Genomic DNA, 26,881 nt, shown 5'->3' with positions numbered 1-26,881 from the left:
CTCCGGTCAGGAGGCGGCTGAGTTTGCCGCGAAGCACACGGGCCGCAAAGGCCTCCGGGAAACGTAGTCCAGCGCTCGAAGAGTAAGGAGACAACCGGGGCTGGGTTGTTGAGGCCCTCGTTGCACACGCCTAAGCCCGGACCAAAGAACTCGCCCGAGGCCCGAACTGAAACACCTCGGAAGTTTCAGGGGGGCCCTGCCTCGCTTCTGTTAGAAGTCTCTATTCCAGACAACGGATCACACCTACGCTCACCTGCCAAGATTGCCAGCTCTCTGTCAGAAAAGCACGCTCCCTTGGACGTTGAAGTTCTCGCGGGAGTTAGTTAGAGCAGCAGGGCCTTCTGGGAAATGTAGTCCAGCCTACGGACCCAGAAACATGGCGGAAGTGGCCCGAGGGAAGATGTTTGGTGTCATCTCAGCGCCCTGCCGGACCTTACAAGTTCTCGCCCAGCCTCTGCGCGGAGACGCAAGCGTTCGCTCGCCCTTGGAGTGCGCAGACGCCTCGGGTCGCACTCGAGGCTTTTGTGTGGGGGTGAGTCTGGCCACTGGTTCCAGGTAGTTTGGAGTGGGGAGTTAAGGCCTTGGCGTCTTGGACCCCGGCCTGCCTGGTGGCTGTAAGGGTCGCACCCGGATTCTGGGATGGGGCTGGAGGAGTGCAGAGAAAACATCTGGGGGGATTCCGGCTGCTAGTGTGAGTGAAAAGCTGCGTGGAAGATGGATGTGATTGTAAGTGAGAGTGGGTGCGCGTGGGACATCATCATCTGAATGTGGGTGACTGCTTCTGATCCTCCCTACTTCACCTATAAAATAGTGAAAATAAAGGTGCTTCTCCGTGGACGTCGGTTTACTCGAAAATATGGAAAAGAAAACGCTAAAAAATCGATCTGATAACGTAAAGAAGTATTTCTTTATAAAGGATAAATTTATTATTGTATAGAATACTGAATCAGTGCGATTTTTAAATGTAGACAGGAAGAAATATTTTAAAGGAATTTATTATTGTGGGACTGCTGCTTTTGTGTCAGACTCTCAGAGTGGGCTTTTACTGTGTTGTTTAGGGTACAAAGAACAGATTTGAGAAGTTCTGGATTAAGGAATAATTTATGAAACAACGTTGAATACCGTAGAGAGATCAGAATTTGGGGTTCAAGATTCTAGACGAGATTCCAGTTTCTGAAGAGAAAACGTTGGCTCAGAGAAGTCCTGGAGACTGTTGAAGGCTGCACATTCCTCAGTGAGCCTAGGGGAGCATATTCAGTCTGCTAATTTGTTCAGGTTTCTCCAAGCCACAATGTATTGGGGATGTAATAAAGCATACTGCTTCTCTCAAAGATTCTTCCTCCGAGTATTTTGAAACATTGACCTTGCACATATATTTAAATGATAAAATTATTAAGAAATTGGCTACAGAATTAAGATGGGGAAATCTGTAGGCTTCATTTATATAAAAAACAACCAACTACAGGATGTAATGAAAGAAAATATTTACAGTAACAACAAGTAAGATAAAATACCTTGAAATAGACTCAAGAAATGTGCACCACCTTTATGAAGATATTACTAGTATGGGACATAAAAGAATTCAATAAAAGGAAAGAACATTCCGTAATCTTGGAAAGGAAAATTCATTTAATGAAGATAGCAATTCTCCCTGTTATTTTTATTAATTTAATGAGATTCTAATAAAAATACCAGGAGATTTTGTTTTAATTAGGTAAAATGATTTTTAAGTTCATATAGGAAAATAAACATGTACGAATAAACAGTGAATTCTGGAAAAAAATCGATGAGGTGGTACTAGCCCCAATTAAAAGAATGTAATACTGATGCTTAAACAGACCAATTGAACAGAATGGACAGGATATATAATCTAGAAACAGATCCAAAAACATAAGGAAATTTTGTGTACATTGAATGTGACATTTCAAGTAGATTAGCAATTTCATTATTATGGGGCATTATCTTGGGTATCCATTGTTGAAATAGAGGAGGGGAAGGAAGAAAAGATGATGGAGGGAAGAAAGTTGGGTCCATATTCATTCTAGAATAAACATCACATGGGTCAAAGGTATAGATTGAAGATAGTGATTTTGACTGTGGATATGCAGTTCCAATACCATTTGTTGACTGTTCTTTCTCTAATGACTTGGCTTTGTACCTTTGTAAAAGTTCAGTTGGCTGTATATGGGTAGCCCTGTTTCTGGACTCTGTATTTTGTTCCATTGATCTATTTATGTATTTTAAAGCCAATACTGTCTTGATTGCTGTAGCTTAAACTTTGAAGTCAGCAAATATAAGTCCTCCAACTTTGTTTATTTTCAAAGTTGTTTTGACTGTATTAAGTCTTTCGTGGTTCTGTATGAACTTTAGAGTCACCTTACAAATTTCTGCAACAGAGGCTGCTAGGATTTTGATTGGGATTGTGTTAACAGTATAGATCAATTTGGGCAGAATTTACTTCTTAATAACATTGTGTCTTCTGATCTGTGAATATGAAGTATATATCTCTATTTATCTAGGTTTTCTTTAATTTCTGTCACCAGTGTTTTGTAATTTTTAGTGTACATTTTTGGTCAGGTCTATACACTAAGTATTTCATATGTTTGATGCTATTGTGAGTGTTTTGTTTTTTTGCTTTTATGTCTTTAATTTTAATTTCCAGTTGTTAGTATTAAGGAATACGGTTGATTAAAAAATATATACAATTGACTGCTAAACTCACTTATTAGTTCTAGTAACTTTTGTGTAATCAGTAGTATCTTCTGTGCAGAAGATTTTGTCATCTAGGAAAACAGACAGTTTAATTCTTCCTTATCATTCTCATTGCTTTTTTTTCTTGTACTCTTGCCTTATTGCATGAGTTAGTTTCTACAGTACAGTGTTGAACAGAAGTGGCAAGAGTGGACATCCTTTGCCTTGTTCCTCATCTTAGGGAGAAAGTGTTCAGTCACTCACCATTAGGAATGATGTTAGCTGTAGGGTTTTTGTAGATGTTCTGTAAGACTGGCCCGAAAGCGCGAATATTACTTGTTGGGAAGGCTCATCTCGCAAAGACCAGGAGACAGAGATCGCTGCAATCAAGCAAGAGGTTTTTTATTTCCAGCATGCTGGGGTCGCTCTGTCTTCAGGACAGAAACGGCCCCGAGCTCTTAACACGAGCACCTTTTATACAGTTTGGTAGGCAGACTGTGGCAACAGGATGAGTTGTATACAGCTTATTGGTCACCTGAGGTGACTTTTAAATGCATTGGTGGCTTTCAGTGGGGTGGTATACAGACGAGGAACTGGGGAATTGCCCAATAGCCCACCCCTTGTGTAGTTAGGCCCTTCCTGGAACTGGGTGAACTTTGGGCGGTTTGGGAAAGTCCCACCTGCAGGAACTTGTAAAACCTTGCGCAAGCTAATTACAGAAGCAGAAAAGCTAGTCAGTTAATATTCAAGGGTGGGGGAAGGGGTTCAAGTCCACAGTTCTTTATCAGATTGTGGAAATCCCAGAGTATTTTTCATCTTATTGTTCAGAGTTTTTATCAGGAACGTATGCTAGATTTTTTTTCAGGTGCTCTTTCTGCATTTCTTGAGGTGATCATTTGGTTTTTAATTAATATATTGAATTTTTTTTTCTGTCAACAAGAAGAATTTTACTGATTTTTGAATATTATCCAAACTTGCATTTCTGGGATAAAATCCTACTTGATCTTGATTTATTATATTCTTAATATATTTTTTAATTTAATATTTTTAGAATTTAAAAAACTATGTTCTTAAGAGAAATTAGTGTTTCCTTGTAATGTCCTTGTCTGATTTTAGTATCAGGATAATGCTGACTTATAGAATGACTTATGAAATATTTCCATTCTGGGATAGTTTGTTTTATAATTGGTGTTATTTCTTCTTTAAATGTTGGTAAAATTTCTCAGTGAAGTCACCTGTGCCTGGCGTTTTCTTAATCGGAAAATTTTAAACTACAAATTCAATTTAATAGACACAGGGCTACACAGATTATCATTTTCTTCTTAAGAAAGCTTCAGTAATTTGCGTCTTTAGAGGAATTTGTACATTTTATCTAATTTTTAAATTTATCGGCATAAACATGTTCTAAATAATTATTTTTCTCCTTTCAGTAGAATTACAATTAGTAGCAATGTCACCTTTCTTTTTTATTTTACTTTATTTTTTAAAAAACTTTTTATTTTTGGTGGCTATCCAGTAACAGGAGAGTAGCAGGGATTGAACACTGGACCTTGGTATTATCAACACCATGCTGTAACCAACTGAGCTAACCTGCCAGCCCACCTTTCTTATTTCTGATGGTAATTTGAGTCTTCTCATTTTCCTGTCTGGTACAGATTTATTAATTTCACTGATCTTTTTTAAAAAACAAGTTTTGGATTTTTTTAAATTAATTTTTTCCCCTATTTTATTTATTTCTGCTCAGGTTTTTTTATTTCTTTTCTTCTGATTACTCTGGGTTTATTTGCCCTTTTTTTCTAGTTTCTTATGGTGAAAACTGAGGTCATTGATTTGAGCCTTTCTTTTTTTCTAATGTTAAGTATTTAGAACTACTTATTTCCCTCTAAGTATTACTTTAGCTACAGATTTTGATATGTTGTGTTTTTATTTTTTTAATTCGAAATACTCAAATATCTTTTTTTAATTTTTATTTTTTAAGCTGTGGGCTAGTTAGAAGTGTATAATGTAGTTTCCAAATATATAGGAGATGTTTTGGATATCTCTGTATTACTGATTTCTAATTTAATTCCTTTGTGGTCAGAGAACATACTTGTATGACTTGGAATCCTTTTAAATTTAATGAAATTTGTTTATGACCCAGAACATGCTCTATCTAGGTAATTTTTCTGTGTGTAGTTGAAAAGATGTGTATTCTGTTTTTAGGTGGAGTGTTCTATAAACACCAATTTGGACAAGTTGATTGATAGTGCTGTTCAGATGTCCAATATCCTTACTTATTTTCTGCCTACTTGTTTTTAACAATTATTGAGAAAGGAGTGTTAAAATCTCTGATTCTAACAATGGATTTGTCTTTGCAGTGTTATCGGTTTTTGTTTCATGAATTTGGCAACAATGTTTTGATTAGCATTAGCAAGGTACTAGGGTACTTCAAAAAGTTCTTGGAAAAATAAAATTGAAAGTTTCATGAACTTTTTGATTAGTCCTCTTATGTTCTTTACTTTTACTTTTATTCTACTTGTATCTTCATGTTTAGGTGTCTTTCTGTAGGCAGCACATAGTTGGGTCTTGTTTTTTAAAAAATCTAATCTGACAATCTCTGCCTTTTTTTCGGTGTGTTAGTTTCCTATGGCTGCTGTAACATATTACCACAAACATTGTGGTTGGAAACAGTGGAAATTTATTCTCTCACAGTTCTGGAGGCCAGTAGTCCAAAATTTGTTTCACTGGGCCCATTCAGGGTGTCAACAGGACTGTCCTACCTCTGGAGGATTTAGGAGAGAATCTGCTTTATGCCTCTTCCAAATTGTAGTGGATGAAGATTCCCTGGTTTGTGGCTGCATCACTCCAGTCTTCAAGGCCAGCATCCTTAAATCTCTCTTGCTCAGTCTTCATATGGCCTTCTCTACTGTATATTTATCTCACATCTTCCTCTGCCTCCCTTTTATAAGGACATTTATGATTGTAGATAGGGCCTGCAAGATTTTCCAGTAAAATCTCATCATCTCAAGATTCTTAACCATATCTGCAAAGTCTCTGTTGCCATGTAAGGTAATATTTATAGGTTCCAAGGGTTAGGATTTAATATCTTGGGGGGCCATTATTCAGCCTAAAGTAAGAAAATAATCTAAGAAAGTTGCCTGACTGGTCCAGCCCATTCCTGGGGTGTCACTGAATAGATAAAGTTCTCCTTGAGATGATAATGAGTTACGAGCCCTTAATGTTTACTTCAAATGGATAAAGTTGTCCTTGAGATGGTAATGAGTTACTAGCCCTTTATTGTTCTTTTTATTCCCTAATGTTTCTCCTTTCATAGGGTTTCAGTGGGCTCTTTCTCACGGGCTTGTCCTGAGCCCTCAGACAAAGAAATTTTTTACAAGGGGGTAGTAAATCAGGGTAATCTTAGACGTCACCCAGGAAGATTGTGCACCCTGTAGTACTCAGCCAATGAGGAGTTTGGGGCAGGGACTTGTGCACTAGGGAATAAATTGCTTGCTACAGCCCTTTTCCATGTGCCTGCCCATCAGACACCTGAACCTTGCAAGGCTGTAATTAAAGTCTCGATTCGCTGTACCTTGTGTCTCTGTGTCCATCCTTTGGCCTTGGACAGGTGATGGCATTTCTCACACCTAATATACTTTAGATGTTTAGATCATTCCTTAGTGAAATTACTCATAAGGTTAGGTTTATATCTACAATCTTTGTAAATCTACCATCAATTTGTTTTCTCTTTGTCCCATCTGTTCCCTTTTTCCTCTTTTTTTGTATTAACTAAATAATTTTTTGATTACATGCTATATCCCTTACTGATTTTATTACTTCTTTGTTGTGTTATTTGAGTAATTGCTTTAGTGTTTAAAGCAGAGGTTAGCAAACTTTTTCAGTAAAGAACAAAATAGTAAATATTTAGGATTTGTGGGCCATAAGGTCTCTGTCACAGTTACTCAACTTTGATGTTACAGAGAAAAGCATTCATAGACATTACATAAATGAATTAGCATGGCTATGTTCCAAAACAACTTTATTCATAAAACCTGGAATTTGAATTTCACGTAATTTTCATGTGTCATGTAATATTGTCTTATTTTACTCTTTTCCTCCAGTTTGAAATGGTTTTCAAAATGTAAAAACCATTTTTAGCTTGTGAGCCATACTGAATAGGCAGCAGGCCAAATTTGGCTCATGAGCCATAGTTTCTTAAATTCTGCCCTAGAGAGGCAATAAGGAAATAACTGTTAAAAATATAATGGATAAACTAATAGAACAACCAAAGTGGTACACTAAAAAATACATAAGACAAAAAATGCAGTCACAGAGGAACAAGAACAAAGAATAAAAGAGACATATAGAAAACAAGTAGCAAAATGTAAAATGCAAATCCAATCATATCAATGACTTCACTAAATGTGTGTGGTCTAAACACCCCAATCAAAAGGCCGAGATTGTCAGACTGGATAAAAAAGCAAAATCCTGCACACCCATATTTATTGCATCAGTATTCACAACAGCCAAGATGTGGAATCAACCTAAGTTGGTCAGTAGGTGAATGGGTAAAGTAAATATGATACACACGCACACTGGGAGACTATTCAGCCATAAAAAAGAATGAAATACTGTCCTTCCTGTCATCATGGATGAGTCTGGAGGACATTATATTAAGTGAAATAAGCCAGGCACAGAAAGATAAATAACCATATTCTCACTCCTATGTGGAAGCTAAAAAAGTTAATCTCATAGAGGTAGAAAATAGAATTGTGGTTACTAGAGGCTTGGAAGGGTTGGTGGGGGGGAGGATGGAGAGAGGTTGGCTAATAGATACAAAATTACAGCTAGATAGGAACAGTAAGTTTTAGTGCTCTGTAGCACTGCAGGGTGACTATAGTTAACAATAATGTATTGTATACTTTCAAATAGCTGGAAGAGAGGCTTTTGGATTTTCCCAACAGAAAGAAATGTTAAATGTTTTAGATGATAGGTATGCTAACTACAAAACTATAAAATAAAATCAAAAAGTGTAAAATAAATAGCCACTTGTTCATACTGATACAAATAAGTGACTTAATAATTGTGGGAGAATAGCTATATATAAGGAAGAATTCGAAGTAACTTACATAGATACATTGCTCCGGTAAGTGGTGCAGCATAACTCTTCATCTTTAAGTGTGTGATGTACATAATGACTTTCTTCTGAAGAGTACAATATGGAAAGGGGGAAAACAGTAAATTTACAGTCAAGAAAGCTGACAAATACTGTCTCAGCTAGCTAATCAAGATTAGCATTAACAGCAATAAGTTATGTGAATAGCATGTACCTTTGATATGATGTGATGAGAATGGCACTGCACTTCTGTGATCTTTGACCTAAAAACCTCTAACCTTTGTCTATCTTGAGAAAAATCATCAGACTAACTCAAGCTGAAAGAAAGTCTATAAAACACCTGACCAGTATTCTTCACAACTGTCAAGGTAATCAATAAAAGGGCATTCTGAGAATCTGACACAGTATAGAGGAGCCTAAGGAGAGACTTGACTACTAAATGTAAAGTTCTGTCCTGGGTGGTATCCAGGAACAGAAAAAGGACATTAGATAAAAATTAGGGAAATCTAAAGCAAGTATGGACTTTAGTTAATAATATGTATTAATAATGTAGTCAATGTTGATTCATTAACTGATTTGTTAATGGGGATAAATATCCCATAATAATGTTAACAATAGGAGAATCTGAGTGCAGGATATGCAAGAACTCTCTGTAACATTCTTGTAACTTTTCTGTAAATCTAAAAGTATTCTAAAATAAAAAGGTTATTTTTTTAAAAAGTATATTGTCCTTAACAAAATAACCCCAAAATACATGAAGCAAAACTGACAGAATTTAAAGAATAGACAATTTAACAATTATAACTGGAGATTTCAGTACCCCACTGTCAATAATTGTTTTAAACAAGTAGATAGATACCCTGATAAAATAGATACCCTGATAAAAAACCAGACAATAACATCACAAGAAAAGAAAACTATAGATGACAGAAAACTAGAGCTAATAACACAGATGAATAAAATGGATGCAAAAATCCTTGATGAAATGGAAGGTATCTAAATCCAGCCACATACACCTAGATTATACACAATCAGTTGGGATTGATCCCAGGAATGCAAGTTTGGTCCAACAGAAGAAAATCAATTAGTGTAATTGTCTTAGTCCATTTTCTACTGCTATAACAGAATACCACAGACTGGGTAATTGATAAAGAACAGAAATTTATTTCTCAAAGTTCTGGAGGCTGGAAGTGTAAGATCAAGTCACTGGCATTTGGTGTCTGATGAGGGCCCTTCTTGCTGTGTTCTCCAGAGGGAAGGAATGCTGTGTCCTGTGGTGGAAAGTAGAAGGGAAAGAGGGAACCTACTCCCTCCATTAAGCTCCTTTATAAAGGCACTTAATCCCATTTTCTAGGGGAGGAGCCCTTGTGACATAATTACCTCTTAAAGTCCCCACCTGTTAATACCATCACATTGGCAAAACCTGAATTTGGAGGGGGACACATTCAAACCATAGCATTAGTACACCATTTTAATAGAATAAAGGACAAAAACCTCATGACCTGTTCGATAAACACAGAGAGAGGATTTGACAAAATTCAGCACTTATTAAATGATAAAAACTCTCAACATACTAGAAATAGAATAGAACTTTCTCAACTTGGTCAATGATGTGAGTTAAATTTTGTATATGGATTGAGGTAAGGGTTGAGGCTCATTCTATTTGCATATCCATTTTTTGAAAAGACTGTCCTCCAAATGAATTACCCTGGTAAGTTTGTCAAAATAATTAATTGTATGTGAGGGTCTACTTCTAGAATCTCCACTCTGTATCTTTGATTTATATGTTTATCATTATGTCAAAACCACACTGACTTGATTACTTTAGATTTATAGTGAGATTTGAAATCAGGTAGGCTAAATCCTTCAGCATTGACCTTCTTTTTTCAAATTGGTTTGGCTATTCTAAGTATTTGCATTTCTATGCAGACTGGAATCCCTATTCATTGCGCTGAGAATGTTAAAATGGTACTGCCAGTTTGGAAAAAAATTGGTAATGTCTTAAAAAGTTGAAAACAAACTTACTGTATGACCCAGCAGTTCTCCTAAGGATCTACTGAAGAAAAATGAAAACAGGTCCACAGAAAGGAGTATTCATAGCTGCATTACTCATAAAATCTTCAAACTAGAAACCATTGAAATGTCCATCAACTGGTGAATGGATAAGCAAAATGTAGTATATTCATATAAAAGAATACAAGTTAGCAATCACACATGCTACAACATGGGTGAACCTTAGAAATTATAAGTGAAAGAAGCTAGATGCAAAAGACTACATATTATATAATTCTATTTATATGTGTCAAAGATAAACAAAGCTAGACACTAGTTAAAGCAGTAAGGACAGATTTTATTCAGTAATAACCATTGCAATAGGGAAGGGAGTAGTCCTTCATGAACTGAATTCATCTTCCCTTAAACAAAAAGCAGAAGACTTCTTAAAGACTGGGGTGTGCTAGGGGAAGGGCATTGAAGGGTGAAAAGTGGGTTTGGTCCATGTAACTGGTTTGCTAGTTGGCAAATATATGGAGAAGAAACAAAATTTTCAGATCTTTATGACAGGAGGCAGTGGTGCAAGTTGGAGCACAGAACCCACCAAGGTTAGGCTCTTATTCTTCCAAAGGAGTAAGAGTTGTCTTCCTGAATGTTTGCATATCAAACTCTCTGGTTTTTGAAGAAGTAGTTCTGAGTGGTAGGTGGTGGATTTACATCTCAAAGGGCAGAGAAAGGATTTACAATTGCAAGTTTTCTAAAGTAACTGCTCTAAGAGGGGTTTAGGAGCCTATCTGCCTATCACCAGGTTTTGGCTAGAACAAACAGTGAACTCTTCAGGCAGCAAGCACTGAGCTCTCTCAGGCAGGCATTTTAAGGGGGTCTGGGGTCATCCTAGGGATATGGTCTTAAACTTCTAGAAGTCATGCTAGAGTTTCATTGTCTCATAGTGCAATGGTTTGGACAGTTGTTAGGTGCTGTGAGTTCTGCAGTTCTCACATGAAATGTTTAGAAAAGATAAATTTATTGAGGCAGGGAGCAAATCAGGGCTGAGTGTTGTAGTGGAGATTAACTGCAAATGGGCAGGAGAGAGCTTTTTGTGCTGATGGAAATGTTTCATAACTGGATTGTAAATGATGGTTGCACAACTATGAATTTACTGAAGTTATTGAAGTGCATGCTTATAACAGGTGAATTTTATGGTATGCATATTTTACTTGAATAAAGCTTTTAAGAATATGTTTACAGTTTTACAAATGCCAAGAAGAAAAAAGGAGCTAATTAATAAGAACACATTACATCACTTTTTAATTTTCTTACTAATCTATGCATAAAAAATTGGTTTATTAAATCATGAATGGAATCTTAGATCTGATCTAATGATGGTTTTTCTTGCCTCTCCAAACCAAGCCCACAAACTACACTTGGAAGCTTCCAGTATGTGCACAGTCTCAAATCCAAACCTTCTCACTCCCAGTTTGACAAAACAAAAAAGGATCACACAGAGAAAGCAAGCATACCCAAGCACAAGGTCATGTAGAGTAATGCTGAACCTCAAGTCATACACCAGGGCCAGGGCCTAACACCTGCCAGACTCTGAAGCGTAGCCAGGGAACAACTGCCACAGAACGCACATGTGCATTCCAAGCAGGGGCTAGAATTCTGTAAAGCCTGGGGACACAAGTGTTAAATTCCTGGGCTGCCTTTGAGTCCAGGAGCCTCACACCAAGAGCAGCAAGCCCCTCCAGAACCATTTGCGTCCCCCCACCAAATTCATAGTTGAAAACCTAATCCCCAGTGTGATGGTTTTAGGAGGTGGGACTTTTGGAGGTAATTAGATAATGGGGGCAGAGCTCTCATGAATGGGATCAGTGCCCATATGAAAGAGGCCCAGGAAGCTGCCTTTCTCCTTCTACCATGTGAGGACATAGTGAGAAGGTGCTGTCTATGAACCGGGAAACAGGTCCTCACCAGACATCAAATCTATCAGCACCTCGATGTTGGACTTCGCAGCCTCCAGAACTGTGAGAAATAAATTTGTGCTATTTATGAGCCACGCAATTTATTGTATTCTGTTACAGCAGCCAGAGCGGTCTAAGATAGGACCCTATACCTGCACTCAACCCGTGTTTGCTGAAACTCTTTGAAGTTTCTGAGACTTCCCTCAGTTTGAGTTTATGATTTCCAGAGGCCATAGCAGGGAGATCAAGGTCCTCTCCTCTGTGTTTGCATGAGGTGGGCAAGTCCACAGAGAAAATTCTCGGGGTGACATGAAGACAGTGGCATGGTGAGATTACTGTTTCTGTAGGGGTGGAAGGTGTGGGATGAGGTATGGATTTGTGGGATGAGGTTAGGGTTGGGAGACAGATTAATATGGTAGGGGGTGGTGAAGTGAGGCAGGGGAATCTGTGAAGATTGATCCATAGGATGAAAGTAACAGCTAATAGTGAGTAACCCTGAGCTACAGCTGTGGTCTTGGGCTAGAATTTTAGAGCTGAAGAAGACCCCGTGTCATGAAGGGGAGACACCTGAGATAGAGTCATCAGGAATAGGAATTCCCATTCCCTTGGTGATGAATCCTTCTAGGAGCTCTGTGGAGATGATTACACTTCCTAGTAGCCCTGCCAGGCCTGGACTCTTTCAAGTAGTGATCTGAGACCTCTGAGAAGTTGTAGCCCCAGGTAGCTCCCATCCTGAGTTTTCTTTTTGATGCGAAGATGATGAAAGATGCTATTCTCTTCTTTGACTTTCATCTGTGTGCACAGGCTGAGGACATGGAGAGCAGGTCTCAGTTTATGTTGCACACAACTGGTTTTTCCTAATTCCATTCTCCTTCTCCAGTTCTGTGTTTTTCCAGAAGTGTCCTGAGGAGCAGGGAAGCATGGCTACTATGGATCTAAAAACCATGTTCAAGGTGAGGTGAAATTTCTTTCTTCTATTAACTACTTTCTTGTTTTTGTTTTTTGTTTCCTAAAATGTGCTTTCCACTTTGTAACAGTAAGCAAGTCCGGTTTGAGATTTGCTAGGATGATTTTGTATTAGGCCATATATGTGCTTGGAGTGTGAAAGGCAGTATGCTTATCTTTTTTCATTCCAGTACCTCCTAGGCCATGTGAGGATCTTAATGTCTGTATATACTTGAGAAATTAAATTCTCTGCACCTCAATTTCCTCATCTGTAAAATGGAGGGAATAAAAGCACTTACCTGTAGGCTTGTTATAGTGACTAAATTGACACATGTAAGGCCCTTAAAAATACTGACCCATAAAATCGGCTATTATGATTATATTATGTATTGAATTTTGTGTTGTTAGGAAAAATGAAAATATAAAATTAACTGTGATGGATATTTGCAAATATGAAAAAGAGCTAAATGCTCATGTAATATAGGAGTTTTTAATATGCATTTCATCTACTTCATTTACTGTCTACATATCCCTTGTGAAATTTTTCCTGTGGAGGAGGCATATAATTTGTTGTAACTTCAAAGGTGTACACATATGGCCTAGAAAGATTTAGTTTCACTCTTGCAGAATCAAAGACTATAATGCCTGGGACAACCATAGTGTGAGTTTAGACAAAATTGGAGCCCCCAGAATGGAAATAATTAAGGAATTCTCCTGCAGTCACGTGATAGTAAGTCACTTGCCCAAGCTGGTACAAAGTAGGTCTGGAATGCAAACCCAGGCAGTCTGGCTTCATCACTTGAGTTCTTCCCAAATCTGCTCTCTGTTTCTTCATTTTGTGATTTTCTAAAAATCCACAGAATATGCCAAGAGTCACATCACAGGCATCTATAAACAGAACAGAATTTTCAATTTTTACATTACAGTCTCTCCTAAAATTATGATCTTTTAAAAAATTTGCTTTCTTACTTAGGAATTTGTCATGCCTATCTCTTCTTGTCAGTGAAAACGTTTGGTCGTATTTGTTAATGGTAGTACAGTATTCTCTCATGTAACTGTTCTCTGATACATATTCTTATGTTTACAAATCTTTGCACTTTTGTAGGTCTCCCTTATCAATAACTTCCCAAGTATAGAATTTTTAGGTCAAATACTAGCATTTATTAATGCCAAGAGTATTAAAGAATGTGCCAATATTTGGGGGAAATGCAGTACTTAGAAAGACCTAACTACTATCCTTAAATTTCTCTCAATCTAGTGAGGGTGATATAATCTATACAGAAATAGATTAAGGTTTGACAGGACACTAGAGAAACACAGATGACCATCCTTGGGAGTTCACACGAAGGTCACATCATTCTGATAACTGTAATCTCTGCCATTTTATGATAAAAACCATCTCGAGTTCATAGAAACTCTCTGGAGATGAAGAGATTTTGTGTAATAAGCTTTATGCCCTGTAGTCTTTGTTTGAATGTGTTTTTTGCCAAATGAGGCTAGTAGGATGAGACGAATCAGCTGTATGGAGGGTATCATATTGAAGAGGATTGGTTAAAAAACATAATAAATCCATATCTAATGAAGACATAAAAAGGAAGCATAATTGGAACTGTCTTTAGTGCATACAAGCTATATATTTTATGTATGTTAGGCTGTTAGGCATTTTTTAAATAAACTTTTTAGTTTAGATATACAGAAATATTGCAAAGATAGTGTGAGAGATCCCGTATACTCCATAGCCAGTTTACTCTATTATTAATATCTTATGTTAATACAGTACATTGGTCACAATTAATTAGCCAATATCAATAATAATTAACTAACGTCCATATTTTATTCAGATTTCTTAGTTTTTACCTAATACCTTTAATTGTTTCAGGATCTCATCCAGGACAGCGCATTTATCATGTATCCTTAAACTCTTGGCTGTGACTGTTTCTCAGTTTCCTTGTTTTTGATGACCTTGAAAGTACTGGTCAGGTATTTTGTAGAATGTCTCTTAAGATCTGTCTGGTGTTTTTCTCATGATTAGGCTGGAGCTACGGTTTTGGTTGAGGACGATGACAGTAGTAAAGTGTCACTCTCGGCACATCGTATCAAGGGAACTTATGAAAACTTAATCACTGTTGGTGTTAATGTTGAGCACCTGGCTGAGGTCGTGTTTGTCAGTTTTCTTCACTGTAATATCATATCCCTCCTGCAACAACCCCCCTCATTTTCATTACTGCACTCTTGGGGAAGAAGTCACTATGCATAGCAAACACTTAAGGAGTGAAGGTAAATTATTTGGAATTTTTCTGCATGGGAGATTTGGTTATTCTCTCCCATTTATTTATTTATCATATCATTTATTTATATCAGTATGGACTCATAGATACTTATTTTATATTTTTTTTTCTTGGTGCTGGCAGTACAGGAATCAAACCCTGGACCTTGGTGTTATCAGCACTATGTTCTAACCAACTGAGCTAACCAGCCAGCCCCCTTATTTTATACTTTTGATTATAATTTAGTATTGTTTTATTTTGTTGCTCAAATTCTTGCAGCCTTAGCCATTGCCAGCTCCTTCAGATGGCTTGGCATATTGTAAAAAGGCCCATGTCCCTCCTGTGAGGAGGACACAGGTATTATTCAGAATAGTTTTCTACCCCTGCTACCTGTACTATAGGATACATCTTATTCTGATCTGCTTTTGGGGTGAGGCCAGTCATAGTGCAACAATGTGAATTATAAGGGCCCCTAGAGAACTTCCATAGGTTTGGAGGTCCATGAGATTCCCATAGGTGTACCCCTTAAGCCTCAGCCTCTAGGATAGAGGGCCAATGCCCCATGACTACTTTGGGCCTCCATCTGAATTAAACTAGTCAAGAGATCCCGTGAGATCAGGGTACAAGCGAGTGTGGGGTCCTAGCATTAACAAGCATTATTTGTTGATTCTGACTGACCCTCTTCACTAAAGCCTCATTATCTTTCCAGGCTGACTTCCATCCTTGCCTTCCTCTTGAAAGGGAATTCTCTCTAATTTGCTTATTGTAATATAAATATTTTTCCTTTGAATGCCGCCCCTCATGGGAAGCAAATTCAGCTCATCCTACCATTCCTAGACTTGGATTTCTCTCTCTCAAAGCCCTTTTCTGTTTTATGGGCCAGTGTTGTTTAATATACCATGAGTGCTGTTGCCTTTGTGTACTAATAGCCTGAGTGTAGTTAAGATACATATCTTGTACCCCAAAATGGTGGGGTCCCCATGCTAGGTTTAGATGACTGGTAGTCACATCTAGATGTAATTTAGTTTGAATAGATCATAAGGCTTTCTATAGTCTTCCTCATCTCAGGGTGGGGCCATTCCTTGGGGGAATTTGGACGATTTATGTGATGCCCACTGCTTTATTCCAATGACAAACTCACTGGATTTTTCTATTCCATTTAATAGCTTTCGATTGGGCTGGCCAGTTAGCTCAGTTGGTTAGAGCGTGATGCTGATAACACTAATGTCTAGAGCTCAATCTCTGTACCGGCCAGCTACCAGAAAAAAAAGAAAAAATGCTTTTCCTTTACAAAAACAGGAAATATGTGTTTGAGCATGCCACAGCTTTATTTTGTCCATTATAACTGGACATCTTTCTAAGCAATGGATCATTCAGGTTTGTAGCTACTGAGTAAATCAGTCTGCTGGGAGCTGTGTTGATTACCCTGCAGGGACTAATTTCTGCAAGTTTCTTTCCAAATCATATCCTTTGTAGTAGATGTTACCTGAAAAATAAGAATCAAAAGATACTGTGACATTATTAGAGGTCCACTCAGTCATTATTGATTGGTCTGGGTCATCATCATATTGTATGACCGAAATGTCTCCCAGGATGATGGCTGTGTCAGGTTCCAAAAGCAGGGATGGTCTCAGCAAACATATGGCTTCATCCTTTTGGGCATCTGGCATAATTGTGCTAAGAGATAATATCATTCTCTCGCTCTTAGCCTCTCTCAAGGCACTAATGTAATATTGGGTTTCTCTCATATATAACCCACTTATTCATTCTTTTACTCTCAGCTTTTACTTCTCCTTTTCTCTATTTGTCATCGATTTTCTTTCTTTCTTTTTTTTTTTTAATACGCCCTTTTATTATTTTTTTGTCTTTTAGTGACCAGCCGCACCGGCCATCCTTATATAGGATCCGAACCCGCCGCAGGAGCACTGCTGCGCTCCCAGCGCGGCACTCTCCCGAGTGCGCCACGGGGTCGGCCCTGTCATCGATTTTCACCCAAGCTTTTCCACCGTTAGAAGTTAGGTTCAGCCACTGTACTTGTCCACATTGCTGGCAGTAAGATCTGTCTGATAAGTGCCTACCCCTTCATTCCATTCCCAGTCCTGTAAGGTCAGGTTACATAGGGACAGAACTAGTGGGCTGTCTCTACCACTAGGCAACAGATCTGCTTTCACTGTCATCCCCAGTTTTGCCAGATGGGGTGCAGGGACCATGTATCTCACCAGGACCTTAGGAATGCTGCATAAAGGTTTAAAGGTAAAGTTACAGTTTCTTGTTTAGGGATCACCCCTGGTTACGTCACTTGGAGTCGCAGCCCTGGTCCCAGGACCACTGCACCATGTAGGGAAAAAAGAAAGTTCAGGTGATGTGAGGACGATTTGCACAGCTGTACCAGCATTCACCCCCACACACTCTTCCCCCAAACCCCAGGAAAGTTGGGGATTCTATCTAGTGGGGACTCTGTCTTGGCTTTTCTCATCTTGAGTGTGAGCACACACACTCATGAAGGCATGTAGGCCAGCCCTCCATGCTGTATTTCCCCCCACATTAGTCCAAAGGTGTCTCACTCTCCTGTTCCAATTCTCTATCAAACCACTACATTGAGGATAATGTACAGCATGATCAATGCCCACTCTACGTGAGATCCCTTTGCACCTTATTGGACACTGCAGGGTGTAAAGTGTGTCCCTTGGTCTGAACAAATGTAACACAGCAGTCTAAATTGGTACATTCTCTTCTATTCAAGTCCTTTCATAGTATTTTGAACATTTACATCAACCACCAGGTATGCAAAAGTCCAGTCCAGGGCAAGGGTCTATTCCTGTCAGGATCCACTTATAGCCTCCCAGGACTACCAGCCACCTGATGTACTCTCCATGCTACATCTGTGTGTGGGGACTTCTCCCCAGGAGTCAGTCCTAACTTGTTCTTCAGTTTCTGATATTGTATCATCAAATTATTGTTACACCCAGGACCTGCATCAAGTCCAGTCTTTCCTGACCACATTATAACAGCAAGCTGGTAAATTCAAATATCCCTGTGGCAATACAATAGATGTAAATTGTGATCTTCCCTCCATGAAGGCAAGCTATGGTTGGCTCTTTCCCAAGATTGAGATCAAGAAAAAAGCATTTGCGAGAACAGTCACTGATACTGGTGTCGTTTAGCTTGCTTTATTATTTATAGTGTTGAAACCTTGTCAGGGACTGCTGATGCTGTAGACAGTGCTACTTTATTCAAGCCTTGATAATCTATTGTTAGTCTCTGTGACCTATCCCTTCTTCACAGGCCACAAAAGGCTATTAAACAGAAAATTTGTTGATATCAGCCCTCCAGCTTTTAACATTATTAATTAAAATGGCAGTCTTTTGTATCCACAAGGTATTCTATGTTGTTTCAAATTAACAACCTGTGTGGACTTGGAAAATTCTATAGGTTCCTGTTTAGCATGTCCAATTAACATTGGCTGGAGGGCAAACTAAACATGCATTCAATTTTACAGTAGTAAGCAGGGGAAGTATTCCAGTTGGACGTAATATCCTTCCCAATTATATATTCAGGTAAGGAGATGCAATTACTTCACATAAAGTCCATCCAAACATTCCAATTTTCATCAGACTTTCACCTTAATCTTATCAACCATTGTATCCCCATGTCTTCCCAATCTAACTGTAGCCCCTGTTAAGGCATCACCAAGAGGTTATGGATTCACAGCACATTGGGATCCCATGCTAAGGAGTCCTGGAAAAGTTTCTTTTCCCCTCTGGCCTTTACCCACATATGTGCACATAGCCTTGTTTTCTCAGCTTGGTTCCTCATCCTGATTGATTTGTCCCAGTGATTCCAGGTTGGGCTTGCTACTGTCATCTTTACATTTCAGCCTTTTAAGTTCCTTCAAACAAAGGAAAATTGAACAGCTTTGTTTAAGGCCATTCAGTGTTAGGGGATCAGCAGGGATTCCCATTGGTCCACCCAACATCTGATAGTGTTGTTAAGACCCTTCTTTTGACCTTATCAATCAGTGTCCACTTTGTTCATCCCATTTCTTAGTAACTAAAGATTTACACACTGTTGTGATGAGTCCCTTGGCTATCCTCTTTGTCTTTCCCCATATTTTGTCAACCACTCTAATTTTCTTAGCTTCTTTAAGACCCACAAGGGGAAGCTGAGACAACATGTCTCTGTAGTTTCTCAGACAATTGCTTGAATTTGCAGCAGTTAAGTTACATGAAGTACCCGTGCAAAAGGTGTCTCCTTAATCATAGTATTTGTCATAACATCGTAAGGTCAATTCATTTTATCTAGAATATGTAGCATATCAGCTGTTTCATCTGGGGAGTTCCACTTGGCATTTAAAGGAGGGGAAGGACAATTCCCCATCTTAGGTTAAATGGACTTTATGTCAGCTTTTGATTAGTCCCCCAGGCTAACTTTACCCTTGTAACAATCTGCTTTTGTATCTGAATCATATACAGCATCTGTGATTGTTCAGTAATTAGCCATGGGTTTCTTTTTTTTTTTTTTTTTTTGTCTTTTTCGTGACCAGCACTCAGCCAGTGAGTGCACCGGCCAGTCCTATATAGGATCCGAACCCGCGGCGGGAGCGTCGCTGCGCTCCCAGTGCGGCACTCTCCCGAGTACGCCACGGGCTTGGCCCTCTAGCCATGGGTTTCTGCATCAACCCAAACATACTTCTTCCTTTGCGGCATTCAAAACCAAATAGATTGCTCCTAAGTTAGCTACTCTCTCAATCCATTTTAGTAAAGGTTCTTCAGGAAGCCGATGGTATCAGTCTATAAAATGAGACCACTCTTTCATGCTATATCCCCTGGCTTCAATAGTTTCTTGGTTTTACCCTCGCCTCCACCACCTCGGATACCTTTTTGGTGACAGAGGTCACAGAGGTGCTGTCTTGTTTCAGCTCACTTTTTCGCTTTGGTAACAACTCTAAAGCTAGTGGCCATAGCTCATGCCAACCAAAATCTGACCTTGGTGCAGCACCAGGACCCTCCCCAAGACATACCTTTACTTTAATTTTATCTATAGCACATAAGAACCAAGAGATTATATTTTTACCTTGTTTCTCATTATTTTACATTATTTTCCTACATCTAGTGAACCAACTCCTTGGAGGTTGGGTTTTTCATTTCTAAGTTCCATTGGTAATTACCTTTTACCTCTAGTAACTGATTGCAGCATAGCTGCTGTCTCATACCAACGGTGACTCCGTAGCCATCCAGGTATCAGAGGTTCATCAACCCCCACTCCCTCATATTTCTTTTTTCCCAACAATGCTTTTGCTATGTTCCTAGTAAATCCCACTTCTGATGCGAACTGTGTTGAGTGTTCCCAAGGCCATCCTCAGACTAAGTGATTCTCTGGTTAGACTCCCAGGACTCAGAGTACTGACAGTTGTTATACTGTTATACTCAGTCATGGTTTTTTACATTGAAAGGATGCAGATTCAAGTCAGGAAAGGGAAAGGTTCATGGAACAAAGTCCAGGAGAAACCAGTTGCAAGATTCCAAGTGTCCCATCCCAGTGGGATGGCATGGGGATGCACTTGATCCCCCAGCCATGATGTGTTACATGTGAAGTACTGCCAGCCAGGGAAACTCACCCAAGCCTTGGTGTCCAAGGTTTTTATTGGGGTATGTGCAGTGCTCACATGGTTGATCTAAGCTACTCAGTCTCCAGTCCCCCACAGGTCAAACTGATATAGCCCAAGATCTTGGGCATACAGAAACATTCTCACCAGGCAAAATATTCAAGAGCTCAGAGATTATTTCCTAGGAATCAGTCAAAGGCCATTCTTTCTTTGGAATGTGCAGGGTTTGAGCTCAAAGCTCCAAGCCTGCTTAGTTAACCTTTCACTGCACAGAGGCACATGGTGTTTAGCATATTAATAGAGCTATTCCATTTTAATTTATGTCACTTACATTGTTCCCCTTACATTGTTTGCTTCCCAACGTGTTCTAGAAGTTTCCCACAGTAGCAAGAGGTTGTATCCACCCCACAGCACAAGAATGTTCAACACGGCATTTTATTAATTTCCTTATTGCCTTCTCCTGTGTTATTTGATTCCAGTTCTAACCTATTGCTTACTATAGAATGCCTTCCAAGAAAACCTATTTTTGTACCTTTATTCACCTGAGATTTATTTTCTTTAGTATTACAAATGTTACATGGAATTTTCCTTTCAGGGGTTGGTGACATTCGTGGATGTGGCCATAGACTTCTCTAAGGAAGAATGGGAATGCCTGGGCCCTGCTCAGAGGGACTTATACAGAGACGTGATGCTGGAGAACTACGGCAGCTTTGTATCACTGGGTAAGGTTGTCTGTTCCCCCTAATTCAGAACATGCTCTCTCCACTAGGAATTCTAGGGATGCATTAAATGTCTAAATTCCTGTTCCCTGTTCCAAAAACTTGTTTTGAGCTTTGTTTTTTTGGAATAGTGTCTCTCTCTCAGGCACCTTCATATTTCCTATTCTTCACTGACCTTCATACCTTTCCCTTTTTATGTAATAAACTTTCCCTTTATTATGTAATAAACCTTCACTCTTTACCCTTTTTATGTAATTAACTTTCCTTCTTGATTTTTAAGGAGATAGATTATGGTGGAAGGATGTTTCCAGAACAGCCTCTAGGATTTAGGAGATGATGGTTGATTTAAAATTTAGAAAAACACATACTCTGGCATTTTTTTATGTTTGAAAGTTACAGTCTAGGAATTTTACATTTAACGTTGAAGGAATTTCACATTGATTATGTCTTGAAGCTTCTTGTTTTTCTTACCCATGTATATTTAAATTTAATAAGACCTTTCCCACCTCATTTGTCCTTTCCCTCCTTGTGTTCCTTAGGTCAGCTTAATGGGAATATGCAATGGTAATTTTAAAAGTTCATGGAAATATGGAATTAAAAGAGAATATGCATCTTTCTATGAATGTTTTAAAGACCTTCCTATCCAACCTCTTCATCATTCTTTTATTCAGAAGCTTTTCTAGGGTCCATTTAAAAACTTTTTTAGTTTGAAATGATTTTAAGAGTTAGAGCTAAACAGCATGCTAAGTGTCCATATACTCTTCTGCCAGTTTTCCCTATTAATGATTTACATAGTATGATTAGCTAAACCAGAAAATGAACTTTAATACAATATTACTAAATTATTTGTATCCATATTCAAATGTCATTAATTATTCTGGTCGTGTACTTGTACTGATCCAGGATCACACAGTGCATTTAGTTGTCATGTCTCTGTTGTTCTCTCCAATCTTAAAACTTTTGAACTGTGCTAGCCTGTTGTTACATACAATATTCCTGGATTCAGGTTTGTCTGGTATTTTTATGATTAGATTAAGGTTATATATTTTGGCGAGAATACTACAGAAGTGATTTATGTGTTTTTCTGTGCATCACATCAGGAGATAAATGTCCATATTTCTTGTTACTGGTGATGCTAACTTCAATCAGTTGGTTAATGAGGCATCTGCCAAGGTTCTATATTGTAAAGCCACTGTGTTTACCTTTGCAATCAGTAAGTAGCTTGTAGTGAAGTACTTTGAGACTCTGCAAATATCCTCTTTTGCATGACACTTTCCCGACATATTTTAGTTTTCATTGATGATTCCTATGTTTAATAATTATTTACTCTGGTGTTTGCCAAATAGTTATTTTCTGTTTCCCTCATTCTTCTGAGGAACCTGAATTTGCTTTAGGTAAAACTGGCACTAAATCAAAATATTTTTTAGTTTATATATTTACTTTTAACATCCTATTTCTTTGAGCAGGACTTACCATTTCGAAGCCGTCAGTGATTTCCCTATTGGAACAGGGAAAAGAACCTTGGATGGCTGGGAAAGCAGGATGGTACCCAGGTGAGTAAGAGTGTTGTGGAGCACTAGGAATGCATGCAGAGAAGCCCAAACTGGTCAGAGTGGTGGAGTCTTTCCTTTGAGATATTGTATGGAAAACTTCCCTCAGAGGCCCAAGGTCTTGGGAGAAAGTTTGAGAAATGGGGAGAATGTCAGATTTTTTTACAAAGACCTTATTTTTTTTTTGCAGATATGTTGAGGCATTGTGGACATATAATGAAACTGTATGTTTTAAAGTGTACAATTTGATAAAGTTTTGATATATGTGTATAATTGTGAAACCATCACTATGATTAAGATAATAAGCACTTTAATCACTCCCAATGCTTCTGATCTGAGGGAGAAAGACTTCAGTATTTCATTATTGAATACAATGTTTCTTATACATTTTTACTGATGCCATTTACTTGAGAAAGTAAGTTCCCTTCTATTCTAGTTTGGTAAGAATTTTTATGATCATTCTGTGCTGAATTTGGTCAGAAGTATTTTCTGCCATTATCCAAATGATCATATCATTTTGCTTTTTAAATTTTTTAATATGTTGAATTATGTTAATTGACATTCAAATATTAAACCAACTTGTATTTATGGGATAAACTCCTCTGAGTCATGTTGTGTTGTATATGAGGGGTCCTCAAAAAATTCATGGAAAGATTATATTATCCTTTAATTCAATTTTTCAACAAACTTTTTGAAGTACTCTTGTATTTTATACATATTATTGTTTTCTATTTGCTAGTCTTTTAAAGTATTTTTGCACTAGTATTTATAAGGAAAATCTGTAGTTTTTTAATGTCTTTTTTTCTGGTTTTAGTAGCAGGGTAATGTTGAGCTCCTGCAGTGAATTGGAGCCATTTCTGTAATCCAAAAGATTTTGTGTAGAATTGGCATTATTTCTTCCTTGATTGTTTGGTAGAATTTACCAATAAAGCCATTTGGGCCATGTCCTTGGGGCAATGTTTTCACTATAATTGCAATTTCTGTGATATATAGCTATTTGTATTACCTGTTTCTTCTTGAGTAATCTTTTGACAGTTTGTGTCTTTCAAGGAATGTTTCCATTTTATCTTACTTGTGCTTATTGGCATGAAATGGTTCATAATATTTTCTTATTTATTTAATTTGTTATTTTTATTATTTGATTTATATAGGATGTGTAATTAGAAAACTTCTCTTTTGTACCTGATGGTTGTGTTTTTCTTTTTTTTTTTATTTATCAGTTTGGCTGACATGTTTATCAAGCACGTTGATCTTTTCATTGAACCAGCTTTTTTGGCTCTGTTAATTTTCTCTATTATTTATCAGTTTCCTAATTCATTGATTTCTTCTCTTATTCTTCAAATTACTTTCTACTGATTGTGGTTTTACTTTGCTCTTCTTTTTCTACTGTCTTGCAGTGGAACCTTAGGTTGTTTATTTTAAACCTTTCTTTTCTAATATAAGCATTTAAAGCTACAGGTTTTCCTCTAACTACAACCTTGGCTATGTAACATGCGTTTTGATAAGGTATACTTTCATTATTGTTCCTTTCTAAATATTTTCTAATTTCCTGTATTGTTTACTTTCCTAATATTGGGAGGTTTTTCTAGATATTTTAATGGTTTCAAATTTAGTTCTGTTGCAGTCAAAGAACATATTCTGCATGATTCTGGGTTTTTTTTGTTTAGTGTCTAAGGCTTGTTTAATAGCCCAGCCATTAAACATTAAGTTCACTTGAACAAAATGTATCCTGCAGTTTTTTATGCTGTGTTTTATAAATACCAACTAGTTGAAGGTAGTAGACACTGTTAATTCATATCTGCTATTTCTTTACTGATTTTTTTTTTGGAGGGGGGAGTTCTGGTTGTTCTGTCAATTATTGAGAGCTGGTTGTAAATCTCCAACTATGATAGTAGAATTGTCTATATCTTGCTTTATTTCTATCAATTTTTGCTTCATGTTATTTTGAGGCTGTGTAGTATGCCTCTACACATTTCTGATTGCTAAGTCTTTCTGATGAATTGACTGTTTTATCTTTATGATAAAATTATCTTTAATAATATAGATTACCTTGAAGTCTGTTTTACCTGATATTAATACAGCCATTTCAACCTTTTTTTTTTCCAAATTGAATGCCAATGCCGTAGGCCCTCAGTATCTGTGGGGGATTGATTCCAGGACCTCCTTCAGATGCCAAAATCTATGGATACTCAGGTCACTGATATAAGATGGCAGAGTATTTGCATATAATCTGTGCATATCCTCCCATATACTTTAAATCATCTCTAGATTACTTGTATTATCTAATATAATAAACACTATGTAAATTGTTGTTATACTGTATTGTTTAGTGAATAATGACTGGAAAAAAGTCTGTTTAGTGAATAATGACTAGAAAAAAAGTGTACATGTTCAATACAGACACAATCTTTTTTTGGACAATTTTTGATTGTGGTTGGTTGAATCCATGGATGCAGAACCCACGGATATGGAGAGCTGACTGTATTTGAAAGTTATCTAAGTCATTTACCTCTTAAGAGTATTATTTTCTGTTTGCTTCTAACATAGAAGTTTCATTTCCTCTAAAACATTAAAATATAATGTTTATTTTCTTTCAGATTTTCTATCTAGGTATGAGACTAAGGAGTTATCCCTAACGAATGGCATTTTTGAAAAGGAATCATTAAAATGGAAAATTATGGAAAGTGTCAGAAGTTCTTGCCTTGAAGAATCTTGTTTTGGAAATGACGGGAAAGTCAAGGGACTATTTAAGAGACAACAGGAAACTAAAGAGGAATATTTCAGGCATGTGACAGTCCCATTTGAAAAAATATCAAATGAATTCATCCAGCCTACCTCCCTTATTCTAAAAAAAATAATTTATACTGGAGAGAAACTCTGTGAACGTAAAAGCTTTGAAGACCTTTCTCAACAGGTAAGAATTCATATCGGTGACAAACTTGATGAAATGTGTGGGAAGGCCTTTATATTTTATACAAACCATATGAAACATCAGCAAAGTCTTCCTGGAAAGAAATGCGATGAATTTAAGGAACATAGCAGAGACTTTGCTTATGACTCCCAACTTACTCAATATCAAATAAATCATACTAATAAGAAAATGTATGAATGTCAGACGTGTGGAAAGACCTTTAGAAAGCATGCCCACCTTACTAAACATAATCGAATTCACACTGGTGAGAAACCATATGAGTGCAAAGAATGTGGGAAAGCTTTTGTCTGTTGTTCAACATTGATTCAACACAAGAGAACTCATACTAATGAGAAACCCTATGAATGTCTGGAATGTAGAAAGACTTTTAGGCGGAGTGCACATCTTACTCGACATCAAAGAATTCATACTGGTGAGAAACCCTATAAATGTAAGCAATGTTGGAAGGCCTTTGCTTCTGTCTCTGACTTTAATAGACATCAGAAAATTCATAGTGGTGAGAGACCTTACGAATGTAAAGAATGTGGGAAGGCATTTAATAGTCGCTCAACTCTAGTTCAACATCAGAGAATTCACACTGGTGAAAAGCCCTTTGAATGTAAGGAATGTGGCAAGGCATTTAATAATTGCTCAACACTTACTCAACACCAGCGAACTCATACTAATGAGAAACCTTATGAATGTCAGGAATGTAAAAAGGCTTTTAGGCAAAGTGCACATCTTATTCAACATCAAAGAATTCATACTGGTGAGAAACCATATGAATGTAAGCAATGTGGGAAGGCTTTTAAGAGTGCATCGTATTTTTTTATACATCATAGAATTCACACTGGTGAGAAACCCTATGAGTGTAAAGAATGTAGAAAGTCCTTTATTGATTGTTCAACTCTTATTCAACATGAGAGAATTCACACTGGCGAGAAACCCTTTAAATGTCAGGAGTGTAGGAAAGCCTTTAGGCAGAGGGCACATCTTACTCAACATCAAAGAATTCATACTGGTGAGAGACCCTATGAATGTAAGGAATGTGGGAAGGTCTTTACTTGTCTTTCACAGGTAAAGAGGCACCAGAGAATACACATGAGGTGAGAAATCCTATGTATTTGAATATTGTCCTTCATGTA

The 26,881-nt window shown here is 37.7% G+C and overlaps 1 protein-coding gene across 1 annotated transcript; it reads left to right on the top strand.

Annotated features, from left to right (window-relative positions):
- Positions 1–381: 381 nt before the first annotated feature.
- LOC134388651 (zinc finger protein 420-like) lies at positions 382–26,881 on the top strand. The gene is made up of 5 exons (XM_063111870.1): positions 382–532; positions 12,620–12,692; positions 21,152–21,278; positions 22,742–22,828; positions 25,423–26,881. The coding sequence occupies exons 2-5, from the start codon at positions 12,660–12,662 to the stop codon at positions 26,844–26,846; spliced, it is 1,671 nt and encodes a 556-aa protein (XP_062967940.1). The 5' UTR covers positions 382–532; positions 12,620–12,659; the 3' UTR covers positions 26,847–26,881.

This window comes from Cynocephalus volans, chromosome 10 (assembly GCF_027409185.1).
Source record: "Cynocephalus volans isolate mCynVol1 chromosome 10, mCynVol1.pri, whole genome shotgun sequence".
Taxonomy (NCBI): Eukaryota; Metazoa; Chordata; class Mammalia; order Dermoptera; family Cynocephalidae; genus Cynocephalus; species Cynocephalus volans.
This window is presented reverse-complemented; position numbering and strand designations above follow the sequence as displayed.

Excerpts from the sequence above, each read along its gene's own strand:
- LOC134388651 (XM_063111870.1), top strand. The coding sequence starts at position 12,660 with ATGGCTACTATGGATCTAAAAACCATGTTCAAG. Across the intron at positions 12,693-21,151 it reads ATCTAAAAACCATGTTCAAG|GGGTTGGTGACATTCGTGGA; the intron begins GTGAGGTGAAAT and ends TTTTCCTTTCAG. Across the intron at positions 22,829-25,422 it reads GAAAGCAGGATGGTACCCAG|ATTTTCTATCTAGGTATGAG; the intron begins GTGAGTAAGAGT and ends ATTTTCTTTCAG.